Here is a 16,392-nt window from a genome sequence, read left to right on the forward strand (position 1 = left end):
CTCCGTGGCTAATGGGCTAAAGCTAACAGTATACACTGTTGGAGAGTCTGATTCAGCTGTGCACAGGTCCAGACGTTCATGCTGCCTGCCCTTGTCTAATACCTTGAACATGAGCTGGCATATGCAAATATTGGGGGTGTACATATTAATGATCCCGACTGTTACGTAACAGTCAGTGTTATGTTGAGATTCACCTGTTCTTCGAGGTCTTTTAAACAAATGAGATTTACATAAGAAGGAGGAAACAGTGGTGTTTGAGACTCACTGTATGTCATTTCCATGTACTGAACTCTTGTTGTTCAACTAAACCGAGGTAAATTCAATTTGCAATTCTATGGCACCTTTAAACTTACAAAAAATATTGAAATGTATACAAAAACAAATTAGAAGATTAATCACAGTAAAGTCTGTTACAATAAAGGATTAAGGTGTATATTATTTATACAGTGAAGAATATGCAGTGTTATTTTACACTTGTTTACTTTGTCCCTAAAACTATTAAACCTACCTAAAAAGCACTGTTTATTTCATATGTATCTTTGTTCTGTTCTTTATGTAGGCCTGCTGAACGTTAAATGGATCCAATCCATGTTCATTAAAAATTATTTGATGATGCAGCAATAAACCTGCTAGTATATTTTAATGCACGTGTTTTTGAACTTTGCTTATTTAAAACATGATCAAAATACTATCTATTTTGATGACAAAATTTCAAATAAGAGAGGAAGTGACAAATATCAGTATCAGCCAATAATTGTTTGTTAAATTTGGTATCGGCCCCAAAAAATCATATCGGTGCATCCCTAATTTGCATTGTTTTATATTTGTAATATCAATTATTTTCTCATCCAGTTTAGGGCTGGGCGATATGGCCTTTTATAAATACCGCAATATTTTTAGGCCATGTCACGATATATATCTCGATATTTTGCCTGAGCCTTGAATTAAAACTTTGATGCATACAATCACACCAGTATGATGATTCTCTATGTCTACATTAAAACATTCTTGTTCATACAGCATTAATATATGCTAATTTTAAACTTTCATGCAAAAAAGGGGATATCACAACTAAGTCAAAGTTAACAATTGTATTTATTAAACAGTGAGTGGCACTAACATAAAATTGTCAACAGAAAGTGCATGTTTTGTGCAAAATTGTCAGAGTCAACATTTCAAAACACAAAATTAAAGTGCACTTCTTGTACATAATGCCACTACAATAATTTAAAACAAATAAAAAAGTGCCCTTTTGTGCATGTTGTCATTAAGATGACATTTCAAAACAACACTAAATTTAAGTGCACCTGTTGTGCATAATGCCACTAGGATATTTAAAACAAATATATATAATGCGCTTTTGTGCAGGATGTCACAGGTAATTTCAAAATCAGTAAAATAAAAAATAGCTGAATAATAGGAAATCAAATGTTGGAAAAGAAAGTGTATTTATAAAAATGACCCTCCTTTTAGTTTTTTAATAAACAATCCTATGGTTTCAAACACAATACCTAAACATAAAACAATTCACAAAAGGTGAATCTGGTCCATTATGGAAAAGTTTGCAGCTTTAGTTTTGGTTTCTTCTGCATGAAATATGGCACAAATAAAAAGTAAAAAAATATGTAGTTGTATTTCGTGCATACTATGTTGTCCCTTTGTTACAACAACCAGGGAATACCAGGTTGTTTAGAGGTTTTGTGCCAAAAACACAAGCCTATCAACGGCGTCTGGTTTGAGAGATGCTCGATGGCATGTAACTATATTACCACTGGTACTAAATACCCTTTCCGATGGGGAACTGGTGGCGGGCACACACAGATATTTTTTTGCCACATTTTTCAGGTTTGGGAACATTTCCTCATGGTCGTTCCACCACTGCAATGGATTTGCTTCACTGTCAACATTAACAGACTGCAAGTAGGCAGACAACTCTTTTTCAATAAGCTCTCTCTGCGACAGTGTGGTGGAAGATGTTGCTGCAGTTTTAAAGAAGCTGCCCAGGGATTTCTTTCTTAGTGGCTCTTCTGGCTGTGATACCGTTGTTGCATCTTGAGGCAGTGAAGCAGCCAACTCAGCTGTGCCCTGGTCAGTCTCATAGAGCATTGCCTCCATCTCGGTTATGGCTCTGCTCTTGATGGCATCCACCTTTTTTTCTGTGCAGTATGTTATCTTGAACCTGGGATCCACTAAGCCTGCCATGTCCAGCAGGTCGTTAGTGGAAGGATCAGAATACTTCTCCCTTAGGTAATCCAGGATGGAGGCTTTGATAGACTGGGTCAGTGGGGTGTCATTCTCCTGACGTGCCAAGAGGCTGGACTGGAAGAGATGGAGAACAGGCTTGACATAGGACACTGTGACATAGCTCTCACCGGATAGAGCGTCGGTGAATTCCAGGAGAGGTTTGAGAGCCTTGTGCACTGACTCTAGAACTTCCAGGTCTTGCCAGGTGAGAACGAGATGCCGGGTTTTCTTGTCTGCAGCCAAGACTTGAGAAATAGCTTGCTCCTGCTCCAGTACCCGCTCAATCATCTTCTCTCGGGATCCCCACCTGGTAGGAGACTCACTGATGAGCTGGTGTGCCGGGAGATTTAGCTCTTGCTGCGCTGTGGCCAGGTCTCTCCTCCTCTTCCAACTGAAAGAGAAGCTGCTCACTACCTTCTTGCACACAGCAACAGCACGGTCAATACGGGGGTCCTTCATGCTTCTCTCTGAGAATGAAAACAAACATTTAAAATGTTATAATAATTTAAAAGGGTATAGTAATTGTGAAGAAATCCACTCAGCCTAACACTAAACTAATTCTTGGTAATTATTTATTTATATAGTACTGTGTAAAAGTGAAGATGCTATCAAAAAATGTTTTGTTATGGCAGCCGTCCCCTCTGCATATATATTTTTTTCGAGAATTTGCACTCCTGTTGCTGTTTGTTATTCTGAACGAAACTTCATGCCAATAAGAAATATTGCTGACTTGTGCGTTTCCAGCGCTCTCTTTACGTTCGTCCGTTATTTGACGTTGAAAAAGGAAACGTCTTTTTTTAGACATGGAAAATCGATTTTACAATCGATTCAATGAACACTTGTGTCTTAAAAATCGAAAATGATTTTTTCACAAAAGTGACAGCCCTACTCATATATCAATAAAGATAATTACTATTTTATCACAGTGGTAAAAAACACTCACCAATTGCAAGATGCAGGCGATGGCCAAAACACTGTAGACGTGTCCAGTTGTTCAGGCTCACAGCTTTGACGATGTTAGCGCCGTTATCGGTGGTGATGCACACCTGACGAGCTTCATTTAAATTCCATGACATGAGAGCATCTTGCAGGCCTTGTGCGATGATCCCACCAGTGTGATCCTCAGGAAGAAAGCTCGTCTGAAGGCACTTGCTTTTCAACTTCCAATTGTCTATATAGTGGACCGTCAAACTGAGATATGGCTCACATGTTCGGCTGCTCCATATGTCGGCAGTTGTTGAGAAGTGGGTCACATTTACAAGCTGACTGGCCAGCTCTTCCCTCACTTTAATGTACAACTCAGGCAGCGCTTTCTCTGCAAAATGTTTGCGACCCGGCAGATTATATCTTGGGTCAAGTGTGTTAATGAGCTTTCTGAACCCGGGCTTTTCAACAACATTAACCGGGGCCATGTCTTTCGCAATGTGGTGGGTTACTGCACATGTTATCTCCTTCTGTTTTTTACTGTTTTTGTCGTACGGCGTTGATCTGGAAATAGAAGAGGCCAGACTCAGTTGCTGGTTGCTTAGGCACTTTCTTTGATATTGCACCGCTCTGAGATGTTGTCGTGCGGAGTTTCAAGCACTCTTCATTTTCTAGCGGGTGGGTTCTCAAATGGTGATATAAATTTGATGTACTGCTACATTTTGAAGCGATGCTTTTGCGACAGATTTTGCATATCACCGTTGTTTGTTCAACATCTTCCTTCTTGAATCCAAACCACCGCCAGATGATGGATCCTGTGCTGTTTCTTTTTTTTATTAATTCGTCGTCCTCCATGTGTAACCGTTAGCACCTGCTGCCGCTATCTTTCTGCTGGTCGAGGGCGTATGACGTTGCATGCGCGACAGACTGACGTTTGTAACTATGTGCGTTTGTTTTGTCTCTCTGTGAGAGGGAAAGACCGCGAGTATGTAAAAGTTAATCTACAAACAAAAAGCATCAAAAATAAAATAAAATAAGCTTCTTAACTTAGGTTATCAAGGTGATCATTATGCTTGCGCTTCGATGCTGGACAGGACAAGAGGGGGGAAAAACAAAGGAAAAAAAATGTCCGCGAGTTTCAGGATATAGTAATTTTCTACATCGCACGGACTACAAGCCGCGATGTATCGAGTATACCCAGCCCTAATCCAGTTTTTTTTTTTTTTTTTTTTTTTTTGAAGAGGCATTGCCTCCCTTACCTCCTTGGAGGAAACGCCCCTGATTCATAGTCCTGGCTTAGTGTTCACACTGTCATTTTAAGACCAAAACTAAAAATTATCAAAAAAACAAAGTCCCCAAAAATTTGACATTGCATCCTGTTTTTGGTTTGTTTTTAGATGTTTTTGGCCTCTGTTAAGTTCATAGTTCAGTCGAACCGCACTGGAGTTTGTTTGGAAGCGAACTGAGACCCACCTCAGCACCAGGGTTTGGATCGTGGAGCGTTCACACTTAAATGAACCACACTAACAGAGCAATCTCATTTGAATTAATTTTAATCAAACCAAACCTGCCAAGTCTGAACACTTTAAAATGCATTACTACATGCATTAACACCGCTTTTTTTGTGCGTGTTTGTGCTATTTTAAGTGATCCGTCTGGTTTGTTCCTCTTTTAGGTATCATCAGTCACATGCGGAAGCACTGTGCATTGTGATCCTTTTTAGGCAGCAGAAATAAAGAGAGGACTTGGTGGTCACATACCATAATGAGGAGAACTGTCAAACCATGGCTTTGTCATCCCAGGTAAACAGTAGACATAATAATATTAAAATGTCTTCCTTACCCATAGACCATTAAAACATTAATTCACCTAAAAATGTCATGTTATTGATGTTGTTAATTACCTGACCTTTTTTACCTCAGCAAAAGGCTGCTTATTTCTCTTCTGAGCTTGGCAATGCTTTCACTGGCACTTTTAAAACTGCCTCTCTTTCACACGGACCCAAAGCCTGTTGAAGTACCAGTAGACATCATATACCGAGAGGTATGTCTTCATTTAATTTAATTTTACATCAGATTCTGGAAGTATCTACACCATGGTCCAATTTAATTTAGTATTTAATATTAATATATATTAATTTAATATTCTGTGGGGTTAACCGAATAAAAATGTGTGACGAATTCAAAATGACATTAATCACAAGTAATGAACACTGTTTATTTATTTTATTATTATTCTGTGGTGTTGATTCACTTCACACCACAGAAGTGATATTAATGATGACCAATGTCCTAAAATTTATTTGGTTCATCACAACTATTGGGGTGCTTTGAATATTAATTCTGCCTATGTATGACTTTTTGAATTGATAATTTTTATTTTGGGTCACTGGATGATTCCCATACTTCTATTAGTGATATTTTATAGTTTTATTGACTTTATTATTTTACAGTGTGGAAAATAGTAAGTATTAAATGATTCACTCTAACATGACTAAATCTACCAAAAAAAAAAAAAAAGTTCAAGGAGTTCAATCATTTGTTATGACCAAGTGCTCAATAACCATTCAAAAGTTTGAGTTCAAAGTCTGCAGTTGTCCATTAATCATTTCACTGTGCCAGTGTGGCTAATAGTAATCAGGAAGGTTATTTTTCCGTATTTATACAGATTTCTGTATTTTCACGAAAGCATACACACAAAGGACATTGCTACATGGCAGATTACACCATAAGCATATTATTATAATAATTGAGAGCATAAAATAATTAAGCAAAAACTAATACAATAATTCTAAAAATTCCACTTAACTTAAAACAGTTTGGTAATGCTTTAGATTACAGCCCAGAAAGTACTGCACAATTACAACGAATTTACAGTGTAACTTTCGATAATTATAGTGCACCTATAAAGTAAGTACGTGTAAGTATAGGGGAACAATATGTTAAGTCTTGGGAATAAAGGGGTAACAACCAGGAAAATAACAAATTATTTATACTGTCAGTATTTTAGAACTAAGCATGAGGGTAAAAGATGAGTAAACGTTGAGCACATTTCCAGTGTACTGTATTTTCTCTTAATACAGAATAGCAAATGACATTCCCTCTTAAGATTCATCAGTGGAAAGAAAAAGAAGAAGAGGAACAAGAGGAGGAGGAAGCCAAGCAAGAGAAACGAAAGTCAAGTCAAGTCAGCTTTATTTATATAGCGCTTTTTACAATGTAGATTGTGTCAAAGCAGCTTTACATTGATAACTGTTACATTATTTTGGCTGCACAGCAGCTCTTAAAGAATAGTGTCAATGCAGGCAGATCAAAGCACTGTTGAATATCAGATGTCAAGTCAATTGTCAAGTGTCCCCAACTAAGCAAGCCATAGGCAACAGCGGCAAGGAACTCAAACTCCAACAGGTGACATCAGTTGGCAAACAAGTGGCAAATAGGTGTTAAAAAGAGAAAAAAAAAAAACCTTTGGAGAAACCAGGCTTAATCTGGCGGCCAGTTCTCCTCTGGCGAACAGTGCATTGTTACGATTCCGGTTGCTATCATAAGTCCAAAAGGATCGCAACATTCAGTATTTATTTCAGTTCCATCCAGTTGAAGATTGTATTCATCACGGCAGTATGGACGGTTGTTGAGGAACTGTGCCATTGGTTGCCGTGTTGATGAGGCCTTCACAGTGGATGATCTAGTTGACTCAATCTCTGCTGATACTTCAGGGCTGTATTGTGGTCGTGTCAAGGCGCAGGTCCTTGGTCTCACATAAAGACTAGCAAAGACTAGCTAGTAACATGGCCTTCAAATGAAAGATTGGTATCAAAGAGCACACCCAGGTTCTTAACTGATGACAAAGACTTGACAGAGCAGCCATCAAGTGTTAGACAGTATTCTAGGTTATTATGTGAAGAAGTTTTTGGTCCAAAAATTAGAATCTGTTTTTTTTTCTGAATTTAGTAGTAGGAAAATACTGGTTATCCAATTTTTTATATCAGTTATGCATTCCATTAATTTTGTAAATTGGTAAGTTTCGTCAGGGCACGGAGAAAAATAGAGCTGTGTATCATTCAGCATAACAGTGAAAACTAACGGCATGCTTCCTAATGATATCTCCCAAGCAGGGGCGTTTCCTCCGAGTAGGCAAGGGAGGCAGTGCCTCCTCAAAAAAAATAGGATGAGAAAATAATCCATATTACATATAAAACAACACAAATATTACAAATTATGACATTAAAAAGAGCGCAAGTCACGCGTATTTCTTAAGGAACACTGCCCAACAGCGACACCCGTAGGTAAAGTTACACAGGAGTCATGCCTCCCTTTCCTCTCATAGGAATCCATAGAAAATCATCAGAACCCCAGCGTGCAGTGGGTTTTGTGGGGGGTAATTGAGAATGAATGGGGAAAGTCATGTGAGTGGAGGCAATGTCTCCATCGCGTTATGATTGGATGTAATTGGTTATGATTGGATATGATTGGTTTGTGCGATAAATCCCGCCTCTCGTTGACATGCGCTTTCCGCGCGTTGGTTTGACTGAACAGATAATGGCGCCAATCAGAAGACTAACTGAAAAGTAAGTAAACAGATCACAGTTAGATATCACTGCTTTATGTCACATCAAAATCAAACTTGAAATGAACTGAAAGCATGATGACTGCGGGGGTTTTTAGTGCAATCAGCTTGGTGAAATTAAAAATACAATTCGTGTCTGTGACAGACTGTTTACAGAGCATGACTGATGATCCAAAATATCCTAGGTTGACAATTAAAAAGAAAAACCGCAATAAATAAATAAAATATATTGTTTAAATTATTATTGCCTTTAGTTATTATTTTGGAATGAATGTAGAAATGCTTAAAACACTAACTTGATGAGATTGACTTGGTTTTGATAAAAAGAACATTACATTGTCAATGTAAAATTACAAAATAGAATTGTATTTGGTTTCTTTTTTTTTCTTTTTTGATGTACTGTAAAGTAATGTTCATTTAACAAGGAAGATTAAGAGTAATGCACATGAATTTACAATGAATCATAAAAAAAATAATGTGCCTCCTCATTTCAGAACACCACTGCACGCCACTGCTCCCAAGGGTAGCATATACAGAGTGAAAAGCAATGGTCTTAGTACTGAGCCTTGCGGTACTCCATATTGAACTTGTGATCGATATGACATTTCTTTGTTTACTACTACAAACTGATAACGGTCAGATAAGTATGATTTAAACCATGACAATGCAATTCCACTAATGCCAACATAATTTTCGAGTCTGTTTAAAAGAATATTGTGATCAATAATGTCAAATGCAACCACGATCTGATGATAAGAGCAAATCATTAGTAACTCTAATGAGAGCAGTCTCAGTACTATGGTGCCGTCTAAATCCTGACTGGAAATCCTCACAGATACTATTTCTTTCTAAAAAGGAACATAGTTGTGATGATACTGCCTTTTCTAGTATTTTTGACAGAAAAGTGAGATTTGAGATCGGCCTGTAATTGACTAATTCTCTATTGACTAATTGATTAATACATGTTGTTGATTTTGATGATTTAACAAGTTTAAACAATTCTTCCTCTCCTAAAGCAGTAAATGAATTAAATTTTTCCTCAGGGACACTACAATGCACTGTCTGATGCAATACTGTAGTAGACGGTTGCATGGTTACAATTTTTTCTGTAATATCATCAATCTTGCAAGTAAAGAAGTTCATAAAGTCATTGCTGTGCTCTTTGGAAATATCAAAAGTTGAAGCTTTATTTCTTGTTAATTTAGCCACTGTATCAAATAAATACCTAGGGTTGTGTTTATTTTCATCTAAAAGTTTTGAAAAATAGGCAGATCTAGCAGATTCTAAGGCCTTTCTGTACTCAATCATTCTCTTTCTCCACAAAATGCGAAATACTTCTAGTTTTGTTTTCTTCCAGCTGCGCTCCATTTTTCTGGCTGCTACCTTTAGGGTCCGAGTGTGCTCATTGTATCATGGCGTTAGATTAATTTCCTTAATCTTTTTTTAAACGCAAAGGAGCAACTGAGTCTAATGTGCTGGAAAAGACGGAGGCAATAGTTTCTGTTGCAACATCGAGGTCTTCTAAGCTGTCTGGTATGCTAAGGCGATGAAACTGATCAGGAAGATTATTTATAAATCGATCTTTAGTAGTAGAAGTGATGGTTCTACCATATTTATGGCAGGGAGGCTGTTTCGCCACCTTGACTAAATGTAGTATACACAAGACTAGATAATGATCTGAGATGTTGTCACTCTACTGCAGAATTTTAACGGCATCAAAATCGATTCTATGTGACAATATTAGATCTAAAGTATGATTACGACAATGAGTGGGTCCTGACACGTGTTGGCTAACACCCATAGAGTTTAGAATGTCTGCAAATGCCAATCCAAATGAGTCTTTTTTTATTATCTACATGGATATTAAAATCACCAACAACAAGGACTTTATCTTCAGCTAGTACTAACTCCGATAGAAAATCAGCAAATTCTTTGATAAAGTCTGTATGGTGTCCTGGTGGCCTGTATACAGTAGCCAGCACAAATGTCAACTTACATAATGTTACGTAAAGTATCATCACTTCGAAGGAATTATATTTGAAAGACTTTTGACTAATACTGTAAATATTACTATAAACTACAGCAACACCTCCCCTTTTGCCTTTCTGACTAGGATTGTGTCGATAATCATAACCTTGAGGGCTAAACTCATTTAAAGTAATGTAATTGTCCAGTTTTAGCCAAGTTTCTGTCAAACACATCACATCTAGATAATTGTCTGTGATAATATAATTTACAATAAGTGATTTTGAAGAAAGGGATCTAATATTTAACAACCCAAGTTTTATCATTTGTTTATCATTGTCTCTATTTTTTATTTGTTGAACATCAATTCAATTTTTACCATTAAATGGGTTTGGAAGTTTTTTGTTTTTACTAATTCGGGGTACAGACACAGTCTCACTATGTGATAATATCTAGGTGTAAGAGTTTCTATGTGCTGGGAATTATCTGACTTCTGTAACTTGAGGCAGCAAGCAGACGGTCGGTTTAGCCAGTCTGTCTGCTTCCTGACTTGGGCCCCAGTTTGTCATGTTTCAGTTCTAAGACTATGTGCTATATTACTAGAGAGAAGAGCAGCACCATCCCAGGAGGGATGAATACCATCTCTTTTCAACAGGTCATGTCTGTCCCAAAAACTTTTCCAATTGTCTATGAAACCTATATTATTTTGCGGACACCACTTATACAGCCAGCCATTGAGTGATAACTATCTCATCACTCCGACGAACAGGAAGGGGACCAGAGCAAATTACTTCTCCTGACATTGTACTTGCGAGTTCACACACCTCTTTAACGTTAATTTTAGTGATCTCCGACTGGCGAAGTCAAACATCATTAGTGCCCATTAGTGCCACGTGAATAATAATTAGTGGTGGGCATAGGTTATTTTTTTTTAATCTAGATTAATCTCACTGTCTAGATTAATCTAGATTAAAATGGCTCATTTGAATTCTGCCGAAGACATTCAGAATATGTGTGCTACCCAAATAATGACAAAGTAATCCACTATTTTGTACAACAAAGCAGTCAGGAGTTAGAAGATTAACCTCGGTGGAGTTAAACTTAAAAAAATTGTGTATATTGACATCTTTCCGCATTTAAAACGACATTGATTCTTATGTTCATTCATGTTTATTTGATGCTGTGGACTCGTAAGAAATGATCGGTTTACGAGCCTCTTGAGCTGAGGGGCTACAGCAATCTGTCACGAACAGGGTTTGACATTAACTTTTTTGCTCACCAGCCACTGTGGCTAGTGGTTTTCCAAAGTTACTAGCCACTCAGCATTTTCACTGGCCACAATTTTGATGTTGGTAAATTACATTTTATATGATTAAAGTTGACTTTGTTATGCTTAAATTACTTTATTTTGAGTAATTTTACTTGATTTAGAAGATTTAAAACCCTTTCAAACTTTTAAATGCAGATTGACCACCCAAATCAAGACAACATTGTATATCAGTATATGGTATGTACAGGTGGGCAAGAGGTGGACAATATGAGCATGGGCTTATATGAGATAAGTTATTTGTGTTAGGCTATATAAAAGAACAAAGAAGCAAATTACAAAAACAATTTTTTCAGATACAGTAGGTTTAACATATGGCCTACATTCCTTTAACATCTTTTGTTGTTTGATTAACATTAATGACCTATTTAATTGGGCAGCTGAATGCATGGACGTAACTGACGTATATTCAGTTATTACTCACCTGTTTACGTCTACTTAAGCCATACCGACTATTCACATGAGATACTCCACATGAAGGACATTTAGACATCTGTGTGCACATGTATTTGACTATTCAGGCGCGAGGAGAACTGATCGAGCTCGCGACAGAGAGAGAGAGCACTTCTGTTATGTGTCATTCAGCACAATTCAAGGGTGGCGGGTCTTTGCGAAGGGTCAAATCAGCTAGGTATACTTCCGTGCTAAAATATCAAGGTGAAAGCCATCATAGCTTGCGTAGTATAGACCCAGCTCCCAACCCAACTTTGAGAATAGATTAACGGCGTTATTTTTTTTATCGCCCGATAAGAGTCTCACGTTAACGCAGCATGTTAACGCCGATAACGGCCCACCACTAATAATAATTTTAGAGTATTTACGATTAGCATTAGCCAGCACTTTTAAATTTACTTTGATGTCAGGTGCTCTGGCTCCCGGCAAACATGTGACTATGGTGGCTGGTGTCTCTATTTTCACGTTCCATGTAATAGAATCGCCTATTACTAGGGCACTTTCAACAGGATTCTCAGTGGGTGCGTCACTGAGTGGGGAGAACCTGTTTGATGTTCTTATTGGAACGGAAGAGTGGTGTTTTCCACGGCTAGGCTGCCTCACAGTTACCCAAGTGCCCTGCTGCGCGGGATCTACAGCCGGAACCGAACAATGTACAGAGTTCACGAAGCTAGTCGCATCCAAAACATCATCTGAAGCCTTTGCATTCTTACTATCCTCAATTAAAGTTTGGATGCGTGTCTCTAATTCTGAGATTCTCTCTGTCAGCCTGGCTATTTCCCTACATTTATGACATGTAAATCCCTCGTTGCTGACAGAGAGAGCTATGCTGAACATGTGGCAAATGAAACAGGACACAATGCCAGTAGAGGATGACATGACTCAACGTGTTTGTAGACTGATCCGAGTTACCACAGCTGGGTTATAGGTACACTATAATTATCGAAAGTTATGCTGTAAATTCGTTATAATTATGTGGTACTTTCCGGGCTGTAATCTAAAGCGTTACCAACAGTTCTTTTAAAGAAAACATTTCATTCTACAACAAATTTACCACACAGGTCATTTTGGGACTACATTAGATGCTAACGTATCATTTAGTTAGCTATATTGAATGGGGCTTTGTGTGTGTGTGTGTGTGTAATATAAATATATATATATATGTATGTGTGTATACAGTACAGTCCAAAAGTTTGGAACCACTAAGATTTTTAATGTTTTTAAAAGAGGTTTCTTCTGCTCACCAAGGCAACATTTATTTAATTAAAATTACAGTAAAAACAGTAATATTGTGAAAAATTATTACAATTTAAAATAACTCTTTTCTATTTGAATATATTTCACAAAGTAATTTATTCCTGTGATGGCAAAGCTGAATTTTCAGCATCATTACTCCAGTCTTCAGTGTCACATGAACCTTCAGAAATCATTCTAATATGCTGATCTGCTGCTCAAGAAACATTAGTGTACAATTGTACAAAATATTTGTGTACAATATATTTTTTCAGGATTACTTGATGAATTTTCTATTCAAAAGAACAGTGTTTATCTGAAATCTAATCTTTTGTAACATTATAAATGTCTTTACTGCCACTTTTGATTGATTTGATGCATCCTTGCTGAATAAAAGTATTAATTTCTTTAATTTCTTTAAAAAATAAAAAATAAAAAAAATTCTTACTGACCCCAAACTTTTGAACGGTAGTGTATAATGCTACAGAAGCTTTGTATTTCAGATAAATGCTGTTCTTTTGAACTTTCTATTCATCAAGGAATCCTGAAAAAAAAAAAAGTACACAGCTGTTTTCAACATTGAAAATAATCATAAATGTTTATTGAGCAGCAAATCAGCATATTAGAATGATTTCTGAAGGATCATGTGACACTGAAGACTGGAGTAACGATGCCGAAAATTCAGCTTTGCGTCACAGGAATAAATTACTTTGTCATATTTATTTAAATAGTACACAGTTATTTTAAATTGTAATAATATTTCACAATATTACTGTTTTTTACTGTATTTTTAATTAAATAAATGTAGCCTTGGTGAGCAGACAAAACTTCTTTTAAAAACATTAAAAATCTTAGTGGTTCCAAACTTTTGGACTGTACTGTATATGTATGTATATAAATTTTTTGAATTTGAAGATAAAGGTAAATTGTACTTAATTTTGTCTTCCGGGAAACATGCAAGTATCTTTTGTTGCTTCCGAAGGGCAGTACTAAATTAATATATATAACAAAATAAGAAAAATTTGGACATCTTCATCCTGTTCAAAAGTTCACACTCCCTGGCTCTTAATGCATCATTTTAAATATGATACAGTAGGCTAATATATACATAAATAGGCATCATACTTAATGTTTAACAAAATTTTACAAAGAATGTTTACTTTAAGTTATAAGGCTAAAATGTTGACAAACAAGCATTCTTTTTTCAATGGATTTATACCCCCAAAGGCGCAACGTATCCTGAGGGATACAAACATTAAAATAAAAATAAAAAATTTTTGTTTGTTTTTGTGTTTTTTTTTTTAAATCATGAAATTGTATTATTTGTTTCCTAATAAGGAAAATGGCAATAAATAAATTTTCTTTGGTTCCCTGGTGTTTGAGTTTATTTTTGTTTGTTTTTTTTGTTGTTTTTAATTTTGATCTTTGTTTAAAAAATATTTGTTGCAATTGCATCCTGCTCTCCCTTGCCTCTTTGCGTTACAGGGTTAAATGAGCATGTTCAAACTGAGAACAGGGCCTTTGATCCTTGTGGAACATCATAAATTACCCCCTTTTGTTCGGTCAGATATTTTCACCAAGTGATAGCAATCGTTTAGGTAGGATCTAAACCATAGACTGTAAAAAAAATATGGACGTAGTGTCCGTGACGTCACCCATAGAGTTCTGAACAGCAGTTTTGACGCCTAAATGACATCTTAGCTGCTCGTCACCGCACGTCATTCCCGGATAACTGAAAATGGGCAAAGAGGCGGGGAGGTGGTTTGAGCTGATGTGATTGGTTGCTGAAACCATGCCCGCCTAGCTCGACGTGACCATGTTAGCAAGCAAAGGAGCTATCTATCTAGATCTAGATACTATCTAAATTATTAATGAAGATAAGTTTTATCATCAGAAAGTTCTAAAGGTTTACCGTCAATCTACAGTGTTTCTTTAAGATATAACGTTACATGCTCCAACACCAGTAGTGTTGGGTGTGCAAATAACAACATGGAACATCAAATGGGACTTCATACTTTGTATAATGAAATAGAGATCGCGAGATGAATCCAATCTGTGGCACTTGGGTAAAATATAAATGTCCATTGCAAAAAAAAAAAAAAAAATTCACATTTCTTCTGAATGATCTGCTCTCTGTCATTGTTCTTCAAGAAAGGATGCAATCTGAGCAGCCTTTATTTTTTAAAACTGTATACGATCGTATCTAAAAAACAAAGTATGTCCAAAGTATATTTTTTTTCAAAATAGTGCAGCAGTTTTAGTTATATAGTTATGCAGCAGTAGTTAGTTATAATATCCAAGCAGTGCTGTCAGAGTTGTATATCCTCCTGGTATTGTCATTGTAATCTCGCAATCAAAACTTTCAGCCAATGCCACGATCCAACAACGTGTGTTCTGTGTCTCTTCCCCATGCACACACACAGATACACACATCAGTCTCGAATATTATGCAGCAAGCCATATTTTATAATTGTATAAAATAATCGAGAGAAAAAAAAGCACAAAAACGGCTGAGATGCCAAATTCAGCGGCAGCTGAGGTAACATGATGGCTCACAGACAGCGGCGCAATCTACCTGTCACTCAAGTGACCACACCCTTAATTATGCAGAACTTTAAGGCTTAATATAATTTAAACGGATAAGTTATAAAAAAATTCACCCCCCTTCAGAGTTGTCATGAAGGGCAAAAATAGCAGTATAGACCAAAACCACAATTTGAACCAACTTGTAAACATTTTTTTTTTCTGCTATAAACTTGGCCAATTTAACATGGGACTCTATGAGATTCTGCTCTCTTTTGGAGCCTGTCCCTAGCAGCCAGTCGATGAATCGCAGTTTAAGTTACTTCCGTATTGGCTTCACGAGAGAAAGGGGGAGGTTGCCGCTTGATCTAAACCTGACTACTGCCTGTTCCCGATTGCCAAAACATGAAATTATTATTTTTGCTGTTATGTATAAGGTAAAAATAAATGTTTTCAAATTTGTGTTGAAATGCGAATTTGCTTTAAGCACTGTATTTTCACTTACAGCACATCCATTCCTATGTCAAAGAGATACTGGCCAAAGAATGCAGACCGTCTTTTGCCCGACAGAGAATGGAAGCTGAACATCACAGCTCCACACAAGTGGTTGAGCCCTTTTTGAACAAGAACACTCATTTAAATGATAAAATATTCCAGTATCCCCCACCGTTTGGTTTCATGGATTTGAAGAACAAGCTTCAGGAAATCTTGAACCTCCTACCAGCCTCTTCTGAAGTGAGACATGGAGGGCGAGATTGTCGTCGATGTGTAGTGATTGGAAATGGAGGGATACTGAAAGGATTAGGACTTGGACATCTTCTTAATCAGTTCAATGTCATCATCAGGTGAGAGCCTGCTCCTATTAATTTGTGTGCCTGCTCCTATTAATTTAAAATTATTATATATATATATATATATATATATATATATATATATATATATATATATATATATATATATATATATATATATATATATATATATTAGCTAAAGGACCTCTAGGGCTGGATGATATAGTTTTGTTATATATATTTATATATATTATGATCTGAAATGGCTATAATTGCCTCCAAAATCAGAGTAACTATAATTTCAGCCAAACAGCCATTAGCAGCCAAATACATTCTAAATATTTCAAGTATAATTATATAATAAGA

At 36.6% G+C, this 16,392-nt stretch overlaps 2 protein-coding genes across 5 annotated transcripts in view; one reads left to right on the forward strand and one right to left on the reverse strand.

Moving 5' to 3' along the window:
* The window catches only part of st3gal5 (ST3 beta-galactoside alpha-2,3-sialyltransferase 5), a 47,904-nt gene that overhangs the window by 15,604 nt on the left and 15,908 nt on the right, over positions 1 to 16,392 (forward strand). For 2 of the 4 annotated variants that reach the window (XM_067390766.1, XM_067390767.1), the window contains exons 2-4: positions 4,844 to 4,970; positions 5,091 to 5,211; positions 15,743 to 16,080. In XM_067390766.1, coding sequence (XP_067246867.1) covers positions 4,933 to 4,970; positions 5,091 to 5,211; positions 15,743 to 16,080 — 497 coding nt within the window. In that variant the 5' untranslated portion in view covers positions 4,844 to 4,932. Of the gene's footprint in view, positions 1 to 4,843; positions 4,971 to 5,090; positions 5,212 to 6,123; positions 6,355 to 15,742; positions 16,081 to 16,392 lie in introns of those variants that run through there. The other 2 variants (XM_067390768.1, XM_067390769.1) reach the window with 2 other exon arrangements.
* Positions 1,690 to 3,656, reverse strand: LOC137031445 (E3 SUMO-protein ligase ZBED1-like). Its single transcript, XM_067402430.1, has 2 exons — positions 3,188 to 3,656; positions 1,690 to 2,711 (listed from the first exon to the last, which is right to left on the reverse strand). Exons 1-2 carry the CDS (start codon positions 3,654 to 3,656, stop codon positions 1,690 to 1,692), a joined length of 1,491 nt encoding a protein of 496 aa, XP_067258531.1.

The sequence above is a fragment of the Chanodichthys erythropterus genome, chromosome 1 (genome assembly GCF_024489055.1).
Source record: "Chanodichthys erythropterus isolate Z2021 chromosome 1, ASM2448905v1, whole genome shotgun sequence".
NCBI classification, from domain to species: domain Eukaryota; kingdom Metazoa; phylum Chordata; class Actinopteri; order Cypriniformes; family Xenocyprididae; genus Chanodichthys; species Chanodichthys erythropterus.

What these genes read in the sequence shown, in the direction of transcription:
- LOC137031445 (XM_067402430.1), bottom strand. Translation starts at nt 3,656, where the DNA reads ATGGCCCCGGTTAATGTTGTTGAAAAGCCCGGGTTCAGAAAGCTCATT. An exon ending in TCGCCTGCATCTTGCAATTG is followed by an intron (nt 2,712 to 3,187) that starts GTGAGTGTTTTT and finishes TTTCATTCTCAG; the next exon opens with AGAGAAGCATGAAGGACCCC.